The 15,870-nt window shown below is 38.1% G+C and overlaps 1 protein-coding gene across 1 annotated transcript; it reads left to right on the top strand.

The window, feature by feature from the left end:
* Positions 1–1,016: 1,016 nt before the first annotated feature.
* LOC132194067 (programmed cell death protein 4) lies at positions 1,017–15,853 on the top strand. Its single transcript, XM_059615129.1, has 7 exons — positions 1,017–1,546; positions 12,825–13,084; positions 13,278–13,395; positions 13,658–14,136; positions 14,193–14,303; positions 14,406–14,545; positions 14,608–15,853. Exons 1-7 carry the CDS (start codon positions 1,267–1,269, stop codon positions 14,666–14,668), a joined length of 1,449 nt encoding a protein of 482 aa, XP_059471112.1. The 5' UTR covers positions 1,017–1,266; the 3' UTR covers positions 14,669–15,853.
* Positions 15,854–15,870: the final 17 nt, after the last annotated feature.

The raw sequence follows: 15,870 nt of genomic DNA, 5'->3' as shown, positions 1-15,870 counted from the left end.
TCTCTGGGACACGCATTTCTGCGCAGCAAATTTTTGCAAAAGGATTATCTTACGAAGTGCTGAAAATTAAATGCCAAAGCGGTAATTAACCTCTGGCTACATACACATATTTTTGCTTTATTCTAGAAAAATAATAATCTAATAATTCTTGAATAATATTAAAATTTTTTAGTCTTGCATTTTATATATAATTTTGTAAGTTTCCGGTGAGTTCTAGCAGTAAAGGTGTCTCCTTGAGGGGGGACACAGAACACCCCAGTCTTCTGGCCAAAAATGTTATCGCAATCAATTTATGTAAAACTTTGATCTTGATGATTATATTATTATCTATATGCTCTATAATGATGTTTTTACAAGTTTTTATAGACGTATTGCTTAATTCACTGTCATTAATCCAATCAGCTGCAATGCAATTTAAGTATTTTTTTTTTGCAACTCATTATGAATGCGGGCATGGTTTCAGTTGAACTTTTTTATTTTTGCCTTTTTATTGAGCGGCGCCGGCAAAATGATATGTATATTATCTATATTATATTATGAGAAAAAGATATCTAAACTAATAACATCTTACAACCGCATAACAATCAATAAAAAGACAATCATTCCCTTTTATAAGAGAAGCTTTACAAAAGTAGGTTGACAAAACGGATCAATCCCCAGGATTATTCGTTGAATTTTCTAGAACAGGATACTCAGGAAAGAGGAGAATTGGGTGGCCCCCACGAATTATCGATTCGCCTCTCCACGAACGGCGAAACTCGCGCCATTCGTGGCAGCCAATGAGAATCGTTTTTCCAACATGCCCTCAAAAGAGCAATGTTGATTGGTCAAAGAGCATTTACAGAGCTTTTGAAACGCAAACACCAGTTTATCTACCTCCACCGTGATTGGCTGTCAGACGAGCGGTAGATAATTCTAACCAATGAGAGCGCAGATGTCCTTTGCCAACAATCACAACGATTTCGCACCGCACTCCTTCTGCTATCTGCGTAGTACCCGATCGAAAATTTTCAAAACAAAACAAATCGAGTTCGTCCGCCGCGAAGGGAACACCGTGCCAAGCAACGCATCTGCATTTTCATTGTCCTCACCGCTCCCTTCTGAAGACCATTCTGAATTTCACCGGACAGCGGCCACCGCTGACACCCATCACATCACTGAACATCCGCAGGGAGACGAGACAAGAGACTTTAAGCCGCAATTCCTTTGTGATATTCGCATTTTTGTTTGCCATCGCACCGCCGCCGCCGCCGCACCACCGCCACCATGATGGACGTAGAGACTGTGAACGGTTTCGAGAACGGACTGGAGAAGAACGGCGGCGAGATGGGCGACGGCCTGGAGGCGTCGGCGACTCAGACCAACGGCACCGTCATGATGCCTTCGGCCTCTGTCGACCTGAGGATCAAGAAGAAGGCTCGCCGCCTGACGAAGCAGAACAGCAAGGAGTCGTCGCCGAATGGCATCGCGGTTGTCCAACAACCGCGGTACTTCAAGAACAGCCGCCGCTCCAGGAGTGGCTACGGACGAGGACTGCCTAAGAAGGGTGAGAAAAACTCATTGATTTACAGAAAAAAGACATCGTTAAAATTTTTAAGTTCATACATTTTACACTCCTGTTAAAATTTAAAATATTTCATTGTTACTGATTTCACTGTTTAAAATGATATTTATGCAAGGATCAATCTGAAAACCAAATTAAAACAATGAATTGTATGAAAATTGTATCATCAGAATGAAAACAATGATCATAATTATTTGTTAATTCATAATCAGCTTTTCAGTTTGAAGTGCCTTCCTTATCGAAGGTTTATTTAGTTTCAATGTCCTGTTTTTTTATTTTAAAGTTAAACTGAGAATGTTTACATGTTCCAAAATTTAATTTTATAATTCTTTGAATTTTTTCAAATTTTTTCTTCTGAGAACTTGAAAGTATCGAGATAAGAATGATCAGATCCAGTCTCTTGTCCCTGAGGGCCCAAAAATTAAGTCGCACTTTACAGTTGACCTTTTGCTACTCGAAATAATCCAGTCGAGGATTTTTCTCCGGAGCAGCTTTTCTCCCATTGTCATGGAATAAGGAGATTCAAGAGCTGCTTGTTTTTGTTGCTAAAATCGGCAACGCCGCCTCGTCACTCCACATCGGTCTCGCGAGCTAAAGCTAAACAACATGCGATATATTTTATTTTTTATTCTCCCCGCAGCTCCGCTCTTCTTTCTTGAATGTGTGTTGTGAAGGAGAGGCTGCTTTGCTCGCTTTGCTCCTTCTTTCTTTCTGCACACGACCAGCGAAAAAGAAAAACTTGTAGCCCTGTGATTGGCTCGAATTCGCAAACTGCGTACTTTTGCGCTTACCCTAGTCCGGCGCTGCCGGAATCGGTCGCGGTGCACCGAAGATAAAAAAATTATTAATAACCTTCATAACGAGACGATTTTACATTAACCACTTATCAGTGAGTGGAAATTCGTAATCTTATCTTGGCAAACATGGTCAGATGATTTTGAAAGAAAAACAAAAATATAAAAAATGGACAACCAAAAGTGCAGCAAAATTTAATAATAATTAAGTTAAAGGACAAGTGAAAGGGGTTTATTGTTTTCAAATTGTGCATCAAGCGTGCAATATTTTTGTCTTTTTTGCTTTCACGCTGTCTGAATTTTGTTGAGGCTGAACAAATAATTCTTGTGCTGACAGCATTGAAAAGATTAAGTGAAAAATAACTGGTATAATGTTCAGAAGGAAACTGGAAGTTTCTATTTTTAAAACTTTATGCTCATAAAAATTATGGAAAAAAAGTAAATATTGTATTTATTCATAATTGCTTTTTGGAAGTAAAATATTTGGAGTTTGAATTTGTCTTTAAAACGCATTTCCCCTTATTTTCAAAATATTACGTTTTTTTTTAAGGTTAAAGTTTTGCTTCATTTAATTTTTTTTCTTATCAGCATTTTCCAAGGTCTGGAAACTCAACGCAGCGTAAAATCAGCCTTTATTTTTTATCACTTCGCCGCCCAAGAAAATTTCCACGCATTGTCAGAACAAAGGACACGCTTGGCTATCAACGTAAAAACAATTCATTTTTACTTTTCGGTCATTTCCGAGAATGCACTTTTGCCGGCGCGCTTGTGTGCATCGAAAACGTCGGTGTTGCGCTTTAGCATTGACCTTGCTCAAAGTTATAGCGGTTATAGCATGAGGGCTGAATGGGTCGATGATGGTTGGTTCCTCGTCGCTTGCTCTCTCCCCATTGCTCTTTTTAGCCGTGTTGAGTCCAACAGAGAAGAGAGCGGCTGCCTGCCTAGCCATGCGCAGTTGCCTTGTTGGACCTGAAATGCGAACTGCGTAGTTTGCCGAAATTTCCTTCAGCCCGAATGCTTTTGCCGGCAGGAAGCCGCAGGAATGCCGGAGATGCACCTTAACTTCTTATAAAAATTAATACTCGATATGCGTGACTAGAAGCTTCTTTTGCTTTGGAAATTCTCTAATAATTTGTGGAAAATTCAAAATGGAATTAGTTTTAGAGAGAAGGAAATTAATTTTTTTAATATAATCAAATATTCTAAATAGTTCATTACTACTTAAAATTAATTTAGTTAATTTCTTTTAAAAATTGCAGATCAATTTAAATCGTTGTGACTTTATAGCTTTTCATTCCTGTTAATGAACTAATCTAATTTTTCATTTCAATTTTACCTTCAAAACTTGCCTGAATTGACACAAATTGAGAGGAACCTGACTTTTGTCTGAGCGGCAGCTGCGTTTTAATATCGCGTCGATCAAGAGATGAATAATGAGCATCCGCCAGCACATCAGCATATTACGTGGAATATTGCATTAATTTTTTTTTATTCCCGCAGAAAATTGCTACCTTCATACATATACAATGGCAGACCAAGATAAATGTGCCGCGTGCGAACTGCGACCAAGTAAAAAGAGAGACGGATTCCATAATAAGGGCCGCGGGAGTTATTTACAATTGACCCTACCTCAAGCTTTGAACTGAGACTTATTCTGAATATACAACAAGCTTCGTAAGATCTTCCAAGTGGTCTCGCATCTCATAATTTTGAATATTCAAACGAGACTTGGAAACTGCAATTTTAATGCAAAGCAGACCGGTCTGCTTGATTTTATAAACTAGGAAAGGATTATGTTTTCAATTGGATCCGCCTTTATAACTGAAACTCGTTTTCTCGTCTCGCGACCGGTGATTATTTGAGCGGCACAGCTGCGGGAATTTTATTTTGATGTAACTTCGCCGCCGCACACTTTTTAATTCTGCTGCGCACTTTGCGAAGCACTCATGCCGGCCGGCTCGGAGCAGCACTCGCAGCACATAATAATAATTCCGGGCCCCCCGCGTCCGAAAAAAAGAGGCACCGTGGCAGACTGTAAACAAAAACAATCTACGCGCTGGCGTTTTGTGCAAACATGCAATGTAAAGGCTGAGATGTTTCTGACATGATGCTGGGACGAGAGATAAATGATAAGCAAAAAATGTTGTTGAGGCCGTTGGCGGTTGACAAATTAATTTGATGGCCACAAAATGATAAACCTGATTATTTGATAAAAAGAGTAAAGAATAATTTCAATCAAATGCATAATCATTAACTTATTATTTTAAAATAAATAAATAGAAATTTATAGTCTTAATTCCAAGATTTTTTTAAATTTCAAAGATTTAAATTTCTTTTTTATTACAAATTCAAATTTGGAAACATTCTGGTGCCAAGTAATTGTCAATGGCGTGATCTTACTTTATCGGAAGCTTTTGCTAAAATTTGTGACTACAGAATCAAAAACAATATAAAAATTTGGACTGTTGCAGTTTATTTAAGAAGTGGATCAAGAAAAATTTAAAATCGTGAAAAAAGCTTGCAAAATTGAAAATTGTCAACCTACAAATAGAAAAGAAAGATAAATGCTAATCTCAAATTTTTATATGGAAGCAAAAAATTGGAAATAAAAAAATTGCAAAAATTTCATTAGACTTTCGATCGAAAATATATCCATGCCCAATCCAGATTTATTATTTGGGCCATTTTTTCAACTATGAGCAAAATAGAGGTTGAGAAAGTATCGATTTTCAAACCTGATTAGCCTCATTGGAAATTTATACAGTCTCACGCACGTCTGCGAAAATTTACGCGATCGCAACTTGACACACTTGTTTTGGTAATCGGGTGACAATTCATGATAATGCGCCGCCGTGGTGCATCCGAAAGCAGCGGCGCCGTTGAATTATTGATCAGACTCTATTTTGGCGAGCACGTGGGTCGCGCGGCCAGACATGGCTCGAAAACAATGCACCCGGCGAGCGGCATTTTACTTTGCGCCGGGCACGGCTGCAGACGCCGGGAATCGATTCTGGTGTACCCGGCGAGTTATGCACACGAGGTGCAAAGAGAGACTTTGCTCGAGTCCGTCAGACATGCACACATGCACAAAGCAGCCTTTGATATTTCACATGAGAGGGATAAAAAAACGGCAAGCTCGCCTGGCTGTCGCAAACAAATTTCCAACAGCTCAGCTGAATTTGCTCTGGCTGAGCTGCTCGGCCTGGCCAGGGAAAAGTAGTGTGAAGCCAGACATAGGCAGTTTCAAAAGAGTGATCCTTTGGACTTTCAATGTCAGAAAAACACTCTTGTTTTTGTTTGGATCTTGTTTACATTTTGATAGGGTTGGGTATCGAAATAAGCTTTGTAACAAAAGTTTAATTATCTTTACATTTTTAGAATTTTGACAAATATTTATGAATTTTTTCCAAACCTTTTAAATATTATTTTATAATTGATGGAAATCATATTCCTGCTTGGCGAGGTTCATTCAGAATGAAGGATAAAGTTATTATTTCCTGACTTTTAATAAGCCTTCAAGATTATATCAGCAACTTTCAATATACAGTATAGATTGGCGTTAAGCCAACCTAAAATAAATCATTGTGTTAACTAATGGAAGATTTACAAATATTGTAAAAATATTGGCATTTTGTTTACATATTATTTACATTTTTTTTAATAAATTCTCAAGTAATATGAATCTTTTTTTTTAACTGCTTGTAGCTTAAATTTTAATTATTATTGTATAAAAGTTAAAAAACACTTCAATATAAAACGCATATGAATTTGATACTTGAATAGAAAAATATTTTTGTTAAGAGACTCGATCCGATCATTATAGATATCAATTTCTGAAATACAAAACGAATTATTACATTCAGGCGCTCGGAAAGTCTTTGCCAGCAGGCACGTCAGGTCAAACAGGTCGAATCTATGCTGGCAACCTTTTTGCCCTTGGTCGGCCCCTCCTCCCTCTCATCACACATTATTTCTCCTCCGCCAATATTACATAAAGCTCGATAATTATCTGCCGGTTTGAGCGAGAGAGAGACTAACTAGCAACCACGCCTTTGTTTTCATCCGTCTGTAAATTTATTTTGCATGTTGTTAGTGCGGCGGTGCTCACCAGACGCGAAAAAATGTTGCCAAACTGATAAGCCCGCCTGACAGTATAAAACGTACAGAAAAAAGTAAAAACAGAGGCCTGCAGTGTCTCTGACATGTTTTTAACAACGCGCTTCCTCCTGTCGTACGGACCATCAATTTATTCCTCTTCCTGCCGGACTGGCTCTCTCATTGCACGTAATAAAGTACCACAAACAATGAGTAAGGCACGCCGGTGAGCAAGTACACAAACGTGTTCAGCAATAATACATAGAGAGGCGGCGGAGAGCGACGGATAAGTAATAAAAATTGACGGCGCGTCGCCGCTTTTTATTGCACGGCCGCCTTTTTAATGAATTTCACCTCCCCTCACCGAGCTTGTCGAGAGCCCCATCGTTTTGCTATGAATGATTGTGTACTCTAAAAAAAAGTAGGACCGATTTGGAATATTAAAAACTTCCGTTGGACCATTAGAATAATTTTCGAGGGGTTGATGAGAACGGATTTATTCAATTAGGGTAAAGCAAAAGAAAGAGCCAAGCCTAGTTTCCTGCCTGTGATGAGCGAAAGAAAGAAATGCCTTTATGAAATAAAAGTGGAAGGATAATATAATAACTAAAGAGATAGATGGAATTTCAATTAAAAATAAAAAAATCAAATCAAATGAAAATGAAGTAAGAACATTTTTTCAATTTAGAAAGCTCGTTTTTATTTATTTCAATAAAAAGTCTTTACAAAATTTGAGTTTTTCCAGTTAAAGCTGAAAAATACTCCTATAATTTCCCCCATGATGAAAGTCGGAAATATAATTTTGCTTTTCATGCCGTTGACACTTGATTTTTCAGGCAATTTTTCATCTTGCGCAAGAGTTGAACAGCCCCATCAGTCATTTCCGCTTATTTTCCACGGAAAAACCTACGCATTTCAGTATTTTCATCGTTTTTCCGAAAAAATCTCTCAACTCGTAAATTTATTTGGGGCGTGAATGTGTCAGCTGCCGGCTCTCTTGTTGTTGTCTGCTGATTAGACGCGAAATACTACAATGAGCGTTTACAATACTACAACCTTGACCATCATTGCAGCCGCGGCTTGCGCTCGGCGTACTCAACCGCCAGCTGGGGCAAGTTTTGTTGCTATGCGCCTCCGCGGCCGACACGAAAGCCGATGGAGAGAGAGAGACGCGAGCGAGGAGGATGCACAAATTTATTACGATGCTCCCGCCGGGGACGTGAATTAAAAAAGACAGACCCACACCGGCTAATAAGAGCCCCGACAGGGATTCTTCTGGAAACTTTTTGCTGTCGAACGCGCTTATCGAACAAACAAGAGCTCGTTATTTGAGAAGAGTTGTAAAATAAATACAGCTGATGATTATTTGATAAGCACAAACGTGGTTTTTATGAGACGAGATCTGCCTCGCAAGTAACGGAGCTTTGAGTTTAATACTTGTGCCGATTGATAAATTTGCACATTTTGTTGTGAAAAGTCTTGGCAACAGTGCATGAAGTCACTCGCCGCAGTCTCTGTAGATAATGAGCATTGAAAAGTCAGCAATCGAACTTTCTTGAATGATTCATTATTAAATTAAGAGAAAAATGTCTTAATTATTTGGTTTTGTCCTAAAATAAAATAATAAAGAAATTAAATTTTCATTTTAGAACAGTTTTCAAAGAGCAGGGACAAAAAATTCAAGTCACTGCTCTGTTATTTAAAACAAACAAAGGAGCCAGAGGCAAAATTGAAAACAAACACACATTCGGCTTTTACAAATCAATCATCACGCCGGTTTCAAAATTCCTATATTCGAGAGTCGGGCGCCGTCTGGTGTGGGAAAGCGCCCAATTTAACCCGATTTAAAAATAGCCACGTAAACAACACCCACCGAGAGTCGAACTCTAATACTTTTGTTTTTATTTACTACCGGAATGCGTAACTTTTTACTTCTTCCAACTGCGCCCCGGCCAACTGCGCGGATTTTATTTTTGACTGCCCCCTGCCTCGCTTTTCAACCGAAAGAAAGAGAGAAAATGCTGCTTTTAATTAACTACTTTGGGGCGAGGCCAGCTGTTTTTGGTTCCTTCCAGAGCCTTCTTCGGAGAGCTGCATTCGGATGCAGTAGTTCTCGTCCGGTGGCTGCAGCGCCACTCGGAAAATCGGCTTATGTACGAACGCATGCGTAAATGCGTCGGGTGAGCGAAAAAGGGACGTTCTGAGCGGCACGTCGGCAGTTGCTCGGCTCGCGGATCAATCCGAACGCTTTCCCACATCGATTTGTATGCGTAATTCTTGAGCAATTCGTACATTACATGATGTGTATGTAATCAAAACACGCGCAGAACAAAGCAATTGTTTTCTTGAGGCAACGACCTGTGCTTTCAGCACATCGCTAATGAGACACTGCTTTGTTTTGGTCTAATTGTGAAGAGCAGAGTTAAGCTTGTATATATGTTTTGAATTGAGTGTGTTGTTTCGCTTTTGACTCCGAACTTAGTAATTGAGCGGAAAGAAAATTTGGAACAATTTGTACGGCCGTTTAATTGCTTTGTTTTAATTAAATTTTTGTTTTGTTTTTCAATTCTCAAACGTCAAGTGCATTTGCAAATAAAGAGAATGAATGATACAAATAAAGAAGAAAAATTAAAGTTGATCAATGTAGTATTTTACACTCTATAGAATTATAGCTCATTGTTCAATATATATTGTAAAACATTACAAAAAAACTTTTTTAATTTCAGTTTTTATGTTACTTTCTTTTAATATTGATACATTTTTTCACAAATTTCTGAAATTTCAATCTCCATGTTTGTTTAATATTTTTCAAAACATAATATTGAATTAATTTTTAATAGTTGCACCTGAAATGTTTACGATTAACTTTTCTATACCAAAATTTATATTTTCCTGAGGCTCATGGTAATTAACTTAAAATACAGCATGTTTTATAGTATAATTAATATTTTATCAATATTGATATTTTCAGATTTATATTTATTTCAAATTCAGCGTGAATTGTATTAATGATGGCTTTTTCAGTCCAATATTCGAGTATCTCCAACAAACTTCCTGTTTACTAGTGTTTACGCGTGCTGTCAGAGGCCAAAGTTTGTTATGAAAAATGCGCTCTTGCTTCACTTTTTTTATTTCCAACCCGTCAATTACGTGAAAAATGACCTTTTCCTGTCTTTTATATTCGCGACTCGGCAGCTCGTCGGCAAGCAAAACAAATTATAAAAAACTTTTCGCGCGTCATTCTTTATATTATACAAGTGGAAATTGCGCCAATAAAAGTGGCGAGCCAATTTGACAGGTCGGACTAATCGGTCAACACACATACATGCAGTTCGCCGAGTGAGCAATAAATTATTCAATCGGTTCGACCGCGCAGAGATAAACTCGGACCAACTGAATATGTAAATAGATAATTGAATCAAATGCCATTCAGTTCGTTGTCGCGCGAGACACCTTGAACCGGTTTTGCCGCGTCCGTCGTGTTTGAATACTATAGATTTCCAATTTACCTCGCCACAAATCTGCAGAACGCACCTCGCGCGGGTTGCGTCACCGCTCGTTTGTGAGTTGGAAGTAAAAATGCACCGGGCTGCATTCGCCGGCGCCGTGATAAAGCTGCGGAGTAGCGCAGGAGTCATCGCTCCTCATTCAGGCCACGGCCGCCGATGTCGAAAGTGAAAGTTTTGGGTTACCAACGAGCTGCTCGGGTTCGACGACCGATCCGATTAGAAAAACACACTGCAAGAAGAATTGTATAATAGACGCGAAACAGAGCAGCCACTCGCTATGCTATAATTATTGCAGTATTTATATATCCGACAGGTGAATTGATATAACGCACCGCGGCCCCACTTTATACTTGGTTTTATGATTGTGGTCTTTATAGTAAACAATCAACTGCAGTCAACCGTCAAGGCTGCTCATTTAATTATTTAACACCACCAGTATTTTATAATTTTATGTTTTTCCTTGCTTAAATTACCTTTCAACTTTGAAATTTTTTCTAATTTTTTTTAAGCAATATGAATACGTTTAAGAGCATTTTGATTATAAAAGTTTCTAATGATGATAAAAATCGTAAGCTGAAAAACTGATGCTTTGTTAAATATTTTGCTGTTTGATTATTAGTCAAAGGGGCAATTTAAGTCAAATTTTTTGAGAAAAATAATAATAATTTTTTGTATTTAATTTTATAAAGTTTAAATTAGAATAAATTTATTAATTATTTAATTAGTTTAATTTAGAATGAATCCATAAAATCAACTAATTATTTACATTTCATTGAAGTTTAAAAAATAGTTGCATATCATTTTTTTTTAAATTTTAATTTTCCATCATTATGTAAACATTAAAGTAAAAAGTAAGCAAGTTTTTTGCTTTAAATTCACCATTCTAATTTTTTTATCCCAAATTACTTGTCTCAAAATATTGGTTTACAAATATTTTTTTGTTCGCTTGATATTAAAATAAAAATTAAAACTGTTAACCTGACTGGCTCACATCCAAATCAGATGAAACTGCCAGACCGTGTTTGAGCAGCAACTGAACCGAGGGAAAATAATTTGTGATTTTTCCGTCTAAATATAACCGTCCTCAGCGTTAATAAGGCGGTCGTGGGCGACCAAACGTTGCTATGGCTGCTTTTCCAAGGTGGAGGAGCATCACGTGACGAAAAAATAACCAATTTATTCACAGCCGATAAGTTTTCTGTTGGAGACTTGAGCATTTTCACTGAATTGGCAGAGGAAGTTATCAAGCGCAAAAAAAATTGTTCGCGCTTCCTTTTCCTCTAAGATTGCGTATGGTGTAGAAAACGAGCAGGGTCACGCCAGTGCAGCCACTTTGCCAAAGGTGCATGCCAACGATTGATGTGTGCCAGTTGCATCAAGGATTTCCAGCGCACAAAAGCAGTCTCGGTGCGCGCCGATCATAATAATTGCTGCTAGACTCCTTTTCTTGTGGGAGTGGAATTTTATTTTTTACTTTTTTGGCCAGCGCATGACTTGCAATGCGTATACATAAATAAATTCTCACTCCGGACACGGAATAAATCGGTCTCTTGTTCATGCAGAGGAACAAGTTTCAAGGACATAAATCAAGTGAAGGAAGATATAAAATGTTATTGCTTTAATGAACAAGTAATAACTATATTTCAGTTCCTTCTATAGAGCAATATCTGGTTTGAAAGTGTCAAGCTAATTAGATATCCCATTGAAGGCTGATCTAGTTTGAAAAATTAAGTTGTTTTAATCCATATTTGCCCTGCTTTTATAATTTATATTTGAATTATAGATTAACAGATTATTCAAATTCCCAAACTCCAAAATCCACAAGATTTTTTAAAATTTTTTTTAAGATGTGTACTTTTTCTCTCGGATTTTATAATTTTATGATAACAAAATTAAACTGATTCAAAAATATTTCAAATAATAATAGATTACAACACCGACATCCACGTTAATTTCTTTTCAAGCAATACAATTCAACCTGAGCCTTGAACTAACGGTGAAGACAAACAATTATCACACTAATATTTTGGTAAAACAAAATAAAACACTTATGGCAGGACTTGTAGGTCAAGGAAGGCCTACGCTAGTTTGACGGTTTCTAACTCGAGAAAGATCTTTCCCCTAAATAAAGTGTGATACTTTTCTCCATGCGCCGCCTAGAAGAAGAAGAAGAGAAACGGCAGCCTGTTTTTAAATAGCCGAGAGCTGCGTCGTCTCTACCTGCGGTCTAATTCTTCTTCCTGCACCTCTGCGCACGCATAGAGAAAAAAAATACAATAAAATACAAATAGATGCAATAGTTCAGGGGCGCATTACTTGCTGCAAGGCCTCCTCGGTGCGCGTAGAAAATCGCATTGAAAAAAAGTGCACCCGCATTGATTGTGTACAGCTTCCTTCACTTGTTATTGCCGCAGAGAAGGGAGAGGAAATTTTTTTCTTCCCTCAAAGTCCTAATAGATCAAGATTGGGAGAAGCTGCCCAAAGGGATAATGAGACACAAAGACCTTTTGTGCGTTTTGTACCTGACCCTGGACAAGCTCGGGCTTGTTTGGGTGGTGCGTGTTGCTCGCCTGCTTTCTCGACCTCTGCTATTTTGTGTTTGCCTAGCGTGCGGGGTTGCAACGTTTTCTTGGGCTGTTGGCCTCGCTCTAGTGGGAGAGCAACAGATTGACAACAAACGGTCTATTTAAAAATAGATTCGAAAATACCAGATCAAAAATAATAACACACTCGCAGAAAATTAAAAATAAATAAACGAAAATGAAACAAACAGAAGTAAAATTTTGTGTTTAAATTAAGCAAAAACATATTTTAATGAAAAAAAAAAAACAAAAATTAAATTTTGTTCCTTTCAATTTGCAGGTGGTGCCGGAGGAAAAGGTGTGTGGGGCAAGCCCGGCTCTGAGCTGGCCGAGGAGTACGTCGACTCGCACGACCCCAACTACGACAGCGACTCGATGGACAATGGGGAAATTGAGCTCAAGACCATCTTCCCTGTGCTTTCTGACGAAGAGCTGCAGAAGGCTGCAGAGCCAATCATCCTCGAGTACTTTGAAAACGGAGACACCCACGAGGCTTGCATCTCCTTTGAGGAGCTGCACGCTGGAAAGAAGCGCTATAGAGTGAGTTGAATTTTATTAATTCAAATCAACTTGAATCATTTTTTAAAAAAAATCGATAGCTTGTGAATATGTCTGGCCAATAACTTTTTTATATTATTTACGTTTTTAAAGAGAATTTGTAATCACTAGAAAGTAGTGTAAAAATATTGGAAGCAATTCTGGTAGCAAATTTATCAACCCGGACATGTTTCAGCTGCCATACATTGCCATTGAGATGGCCATGGACCACAAGCCCTCCCACCGAGAGCTCACCTCTGTCCTCATTTCTGACATGTACGGCCGCATTGTCAGTGAGAGGGATATTGCCAGAGGTGAGTTTGATTGAAGTGCAGACAAAAAATTGTCTACAAACCTCAGTGGAAATAACAATAATAATTAAACGAATTAAACCTTACCAATTTGCTAACAATGAAAGTATAAAGTAAGAAAACAAAAGAAGAAATTATATCAATATTTTTGACTGACTCCACTGAAATGTCTGCGAAGATCAAAGGAGTAGAAAATGTCCATTTAACCATTTTTTCAATGAAATCCCTGTATTATGTTTTGCTCATTGCCTAATTCTATCTGCAGCATTTGACGAGTTGCTCCGCAACCTTCCGGATCTGGTGCTGGACACACCAGATGCGGCCACCGTGTTGGCCAACTTCCTTGCTCGTGCCGTAGCAGACGACTGCCTGCCCCCTCGCTACGTGTACGACTTGAGTGACCTGGCCAAGCAGACGCCATCCTCCCCCGTGAAGCAAGACGAGGAGCCCAAAGTGAACGGGCTGGCCAACGGCGACGCCAATGGCACCAGTCACGCCACCATTGTGACCGCCCACTCCAGAATTACCATCTCCAGGGCCGAAACCCTCCTCTCACTGAAGCACGGACTTGTCCGGCTGGACAACGTGTGGGGCGTTGGAGGCGGCACCAGGCCAGTCAAGAGTCTCATCCGTCAGATGGTCCTTCTTCTGAGAGAGTATCTCTCCTCAGGAGACCTGCAGGAGGCTGCCAGGTGCCTCCAAGAACTTGAGGTGCCACATTTCCACCATGAACTGGTCTACGAGGTTTGTTGAACTAAAATTTCAATTGCTCAGTAGTAATTAAATTATTTTGTAAACAGGCTGTTATCATGACCATTGAAGCTGTGGTTGGGCCCACAGAAGGCAAGATGGTTTGTCTGCTCAAATTCCTGTCTGATGCAGTCATCATTACTCCCGACATGATGGAAAGGGTAAGTGTAAATCAATTTTTATATATATTTTTGTCTGTGATTGTTTGACGTTTTACAAACTTTGGTGAATTTTTGTTGATTTTTTTTTTTTTTTAATTTTAGGGTATCATGAGGATCTTTGAAGATCTCGATGACATTTGTCTTGATGTGCCAGTGGCTCACAGTGTCCTGGAGAGATTCCTGGAAAATTGTGAGAAGGCTGGATTCATATCGCACAATCTGGTCAGGAAGCTTCCGACAAGGTATAATTTTTTTTTCATTTTGAGTATTTTTGAGCATATTTTAAATTTACTGTAAATTAAAGGGGCCGCAAACGCTTCGTGTCTGAGGGAGACGGTGGCCGCATCAAGGACCACCTGTACTAAACACTACAATGACTCCATTCCCTCCACCCCTTCATCTTTGGATTGCTTTTTAGAAAAGAGAGCAACCCTCATTCCTTACATTTATACTGGAGTATCAAGTTACGAGCCATGCAATCATCACCTGAGTTGCAAGAAAAACAAAACAAACAACATCTATGTGTAACATTATAATTCATTTCAAAATTTGCAAGATCAAAAGTACAAAAGAAGCTGGAATCTTGTAGCTTGAAATGGAAATTGCTGGCTGGATTACTTGATGAAAATATATGAAACAAAATGTATGCTTTTCATCTTCACTTTCGACGGGTAGCAAAATTTTTGGATATCGTGTTCTTTGCCTTGATGAAGCACTGTTAATTTCTTCCTGCAAAGTCTCGCAGTGTTTTTAGCATTTTTGTGATTAAGCAAATTTGAGAGAGCATTCATTAGATATCACACAGCTTGTCATATGTGTTAGCAAATTGACAATTGGCAAATGCTGGAAATTAAACATATATAACAATATTGTCATCCTTACTCCCATTGGTAGCTGTTGGAAGTTTTGATAGAGAAAAACAATTCCTTCTGTACTTAACGTCTTGACCTTCGGAAATTATACAGGTCGGCACACTAGCAGTAAACCGCCACATCTAAATTTCATCTATCCATTAATATTAACAAAATATTCAACCAAATGCTTGATAGGGTCCAATTTTAATTTGCCTATTTAAGAATTAGAGATCAACGAAGCACTTCTGTTCAATCCTTAGCCGAGAAAATTCGAAGACATGAATATGAAGCATAACGAAGGCTGAATTTGTAGTGGTAACGAAATATATAATATTTTTCTCTCAAAATACAGAATAGATGTGACAGTTTAATATTCTCAAAAGTTTAATACTAATTAGGCTGCTCTCTGAATTTGTAACGGCAAGAAAAAAAAGTGTAATAATTGTTAGTTCCTAAGTGAAATTTTCTATTGCATTTTATTAACAAGAAAGTCTAAAAAAAATTATACATAGCAAATTACCGTTCTATCAAAACAATTGGTTCTATTCTTGATTTTCCTCCCAAATAGGTAGTATGTTCTGTGAGTTAATTTTTCCTCTATCTGAAAAGAAGATTATTCGAACATTTCATTATTTCATCCTTGTGTACATTGGTTTATTTTGTTTCTAATAAATTAGCATATTAACATGTATGAAATGTTCTCTTTTTATTGT

This window comes from Neocloeon triangulifer, unplaced genomic scaffold (genome assembly GCF_031216515.1).
Source record: "Neocloeon triangulifer isolate White Clay Creek 2 clone unplaced genomic scaffold, ASM3121651v1 ptg000006l, whole genome shotgun sequence".
Classification (NCBI taxonomy): Eukaryota; Metazoa; Arthropoda; class Insecta; order Ephemeroptera; family Baetidae; genus Neocloeon; species Neocloeon triangulifer.
This window is presented reverse-complemented; position numbering and strand designations above follow the sequence as displayed.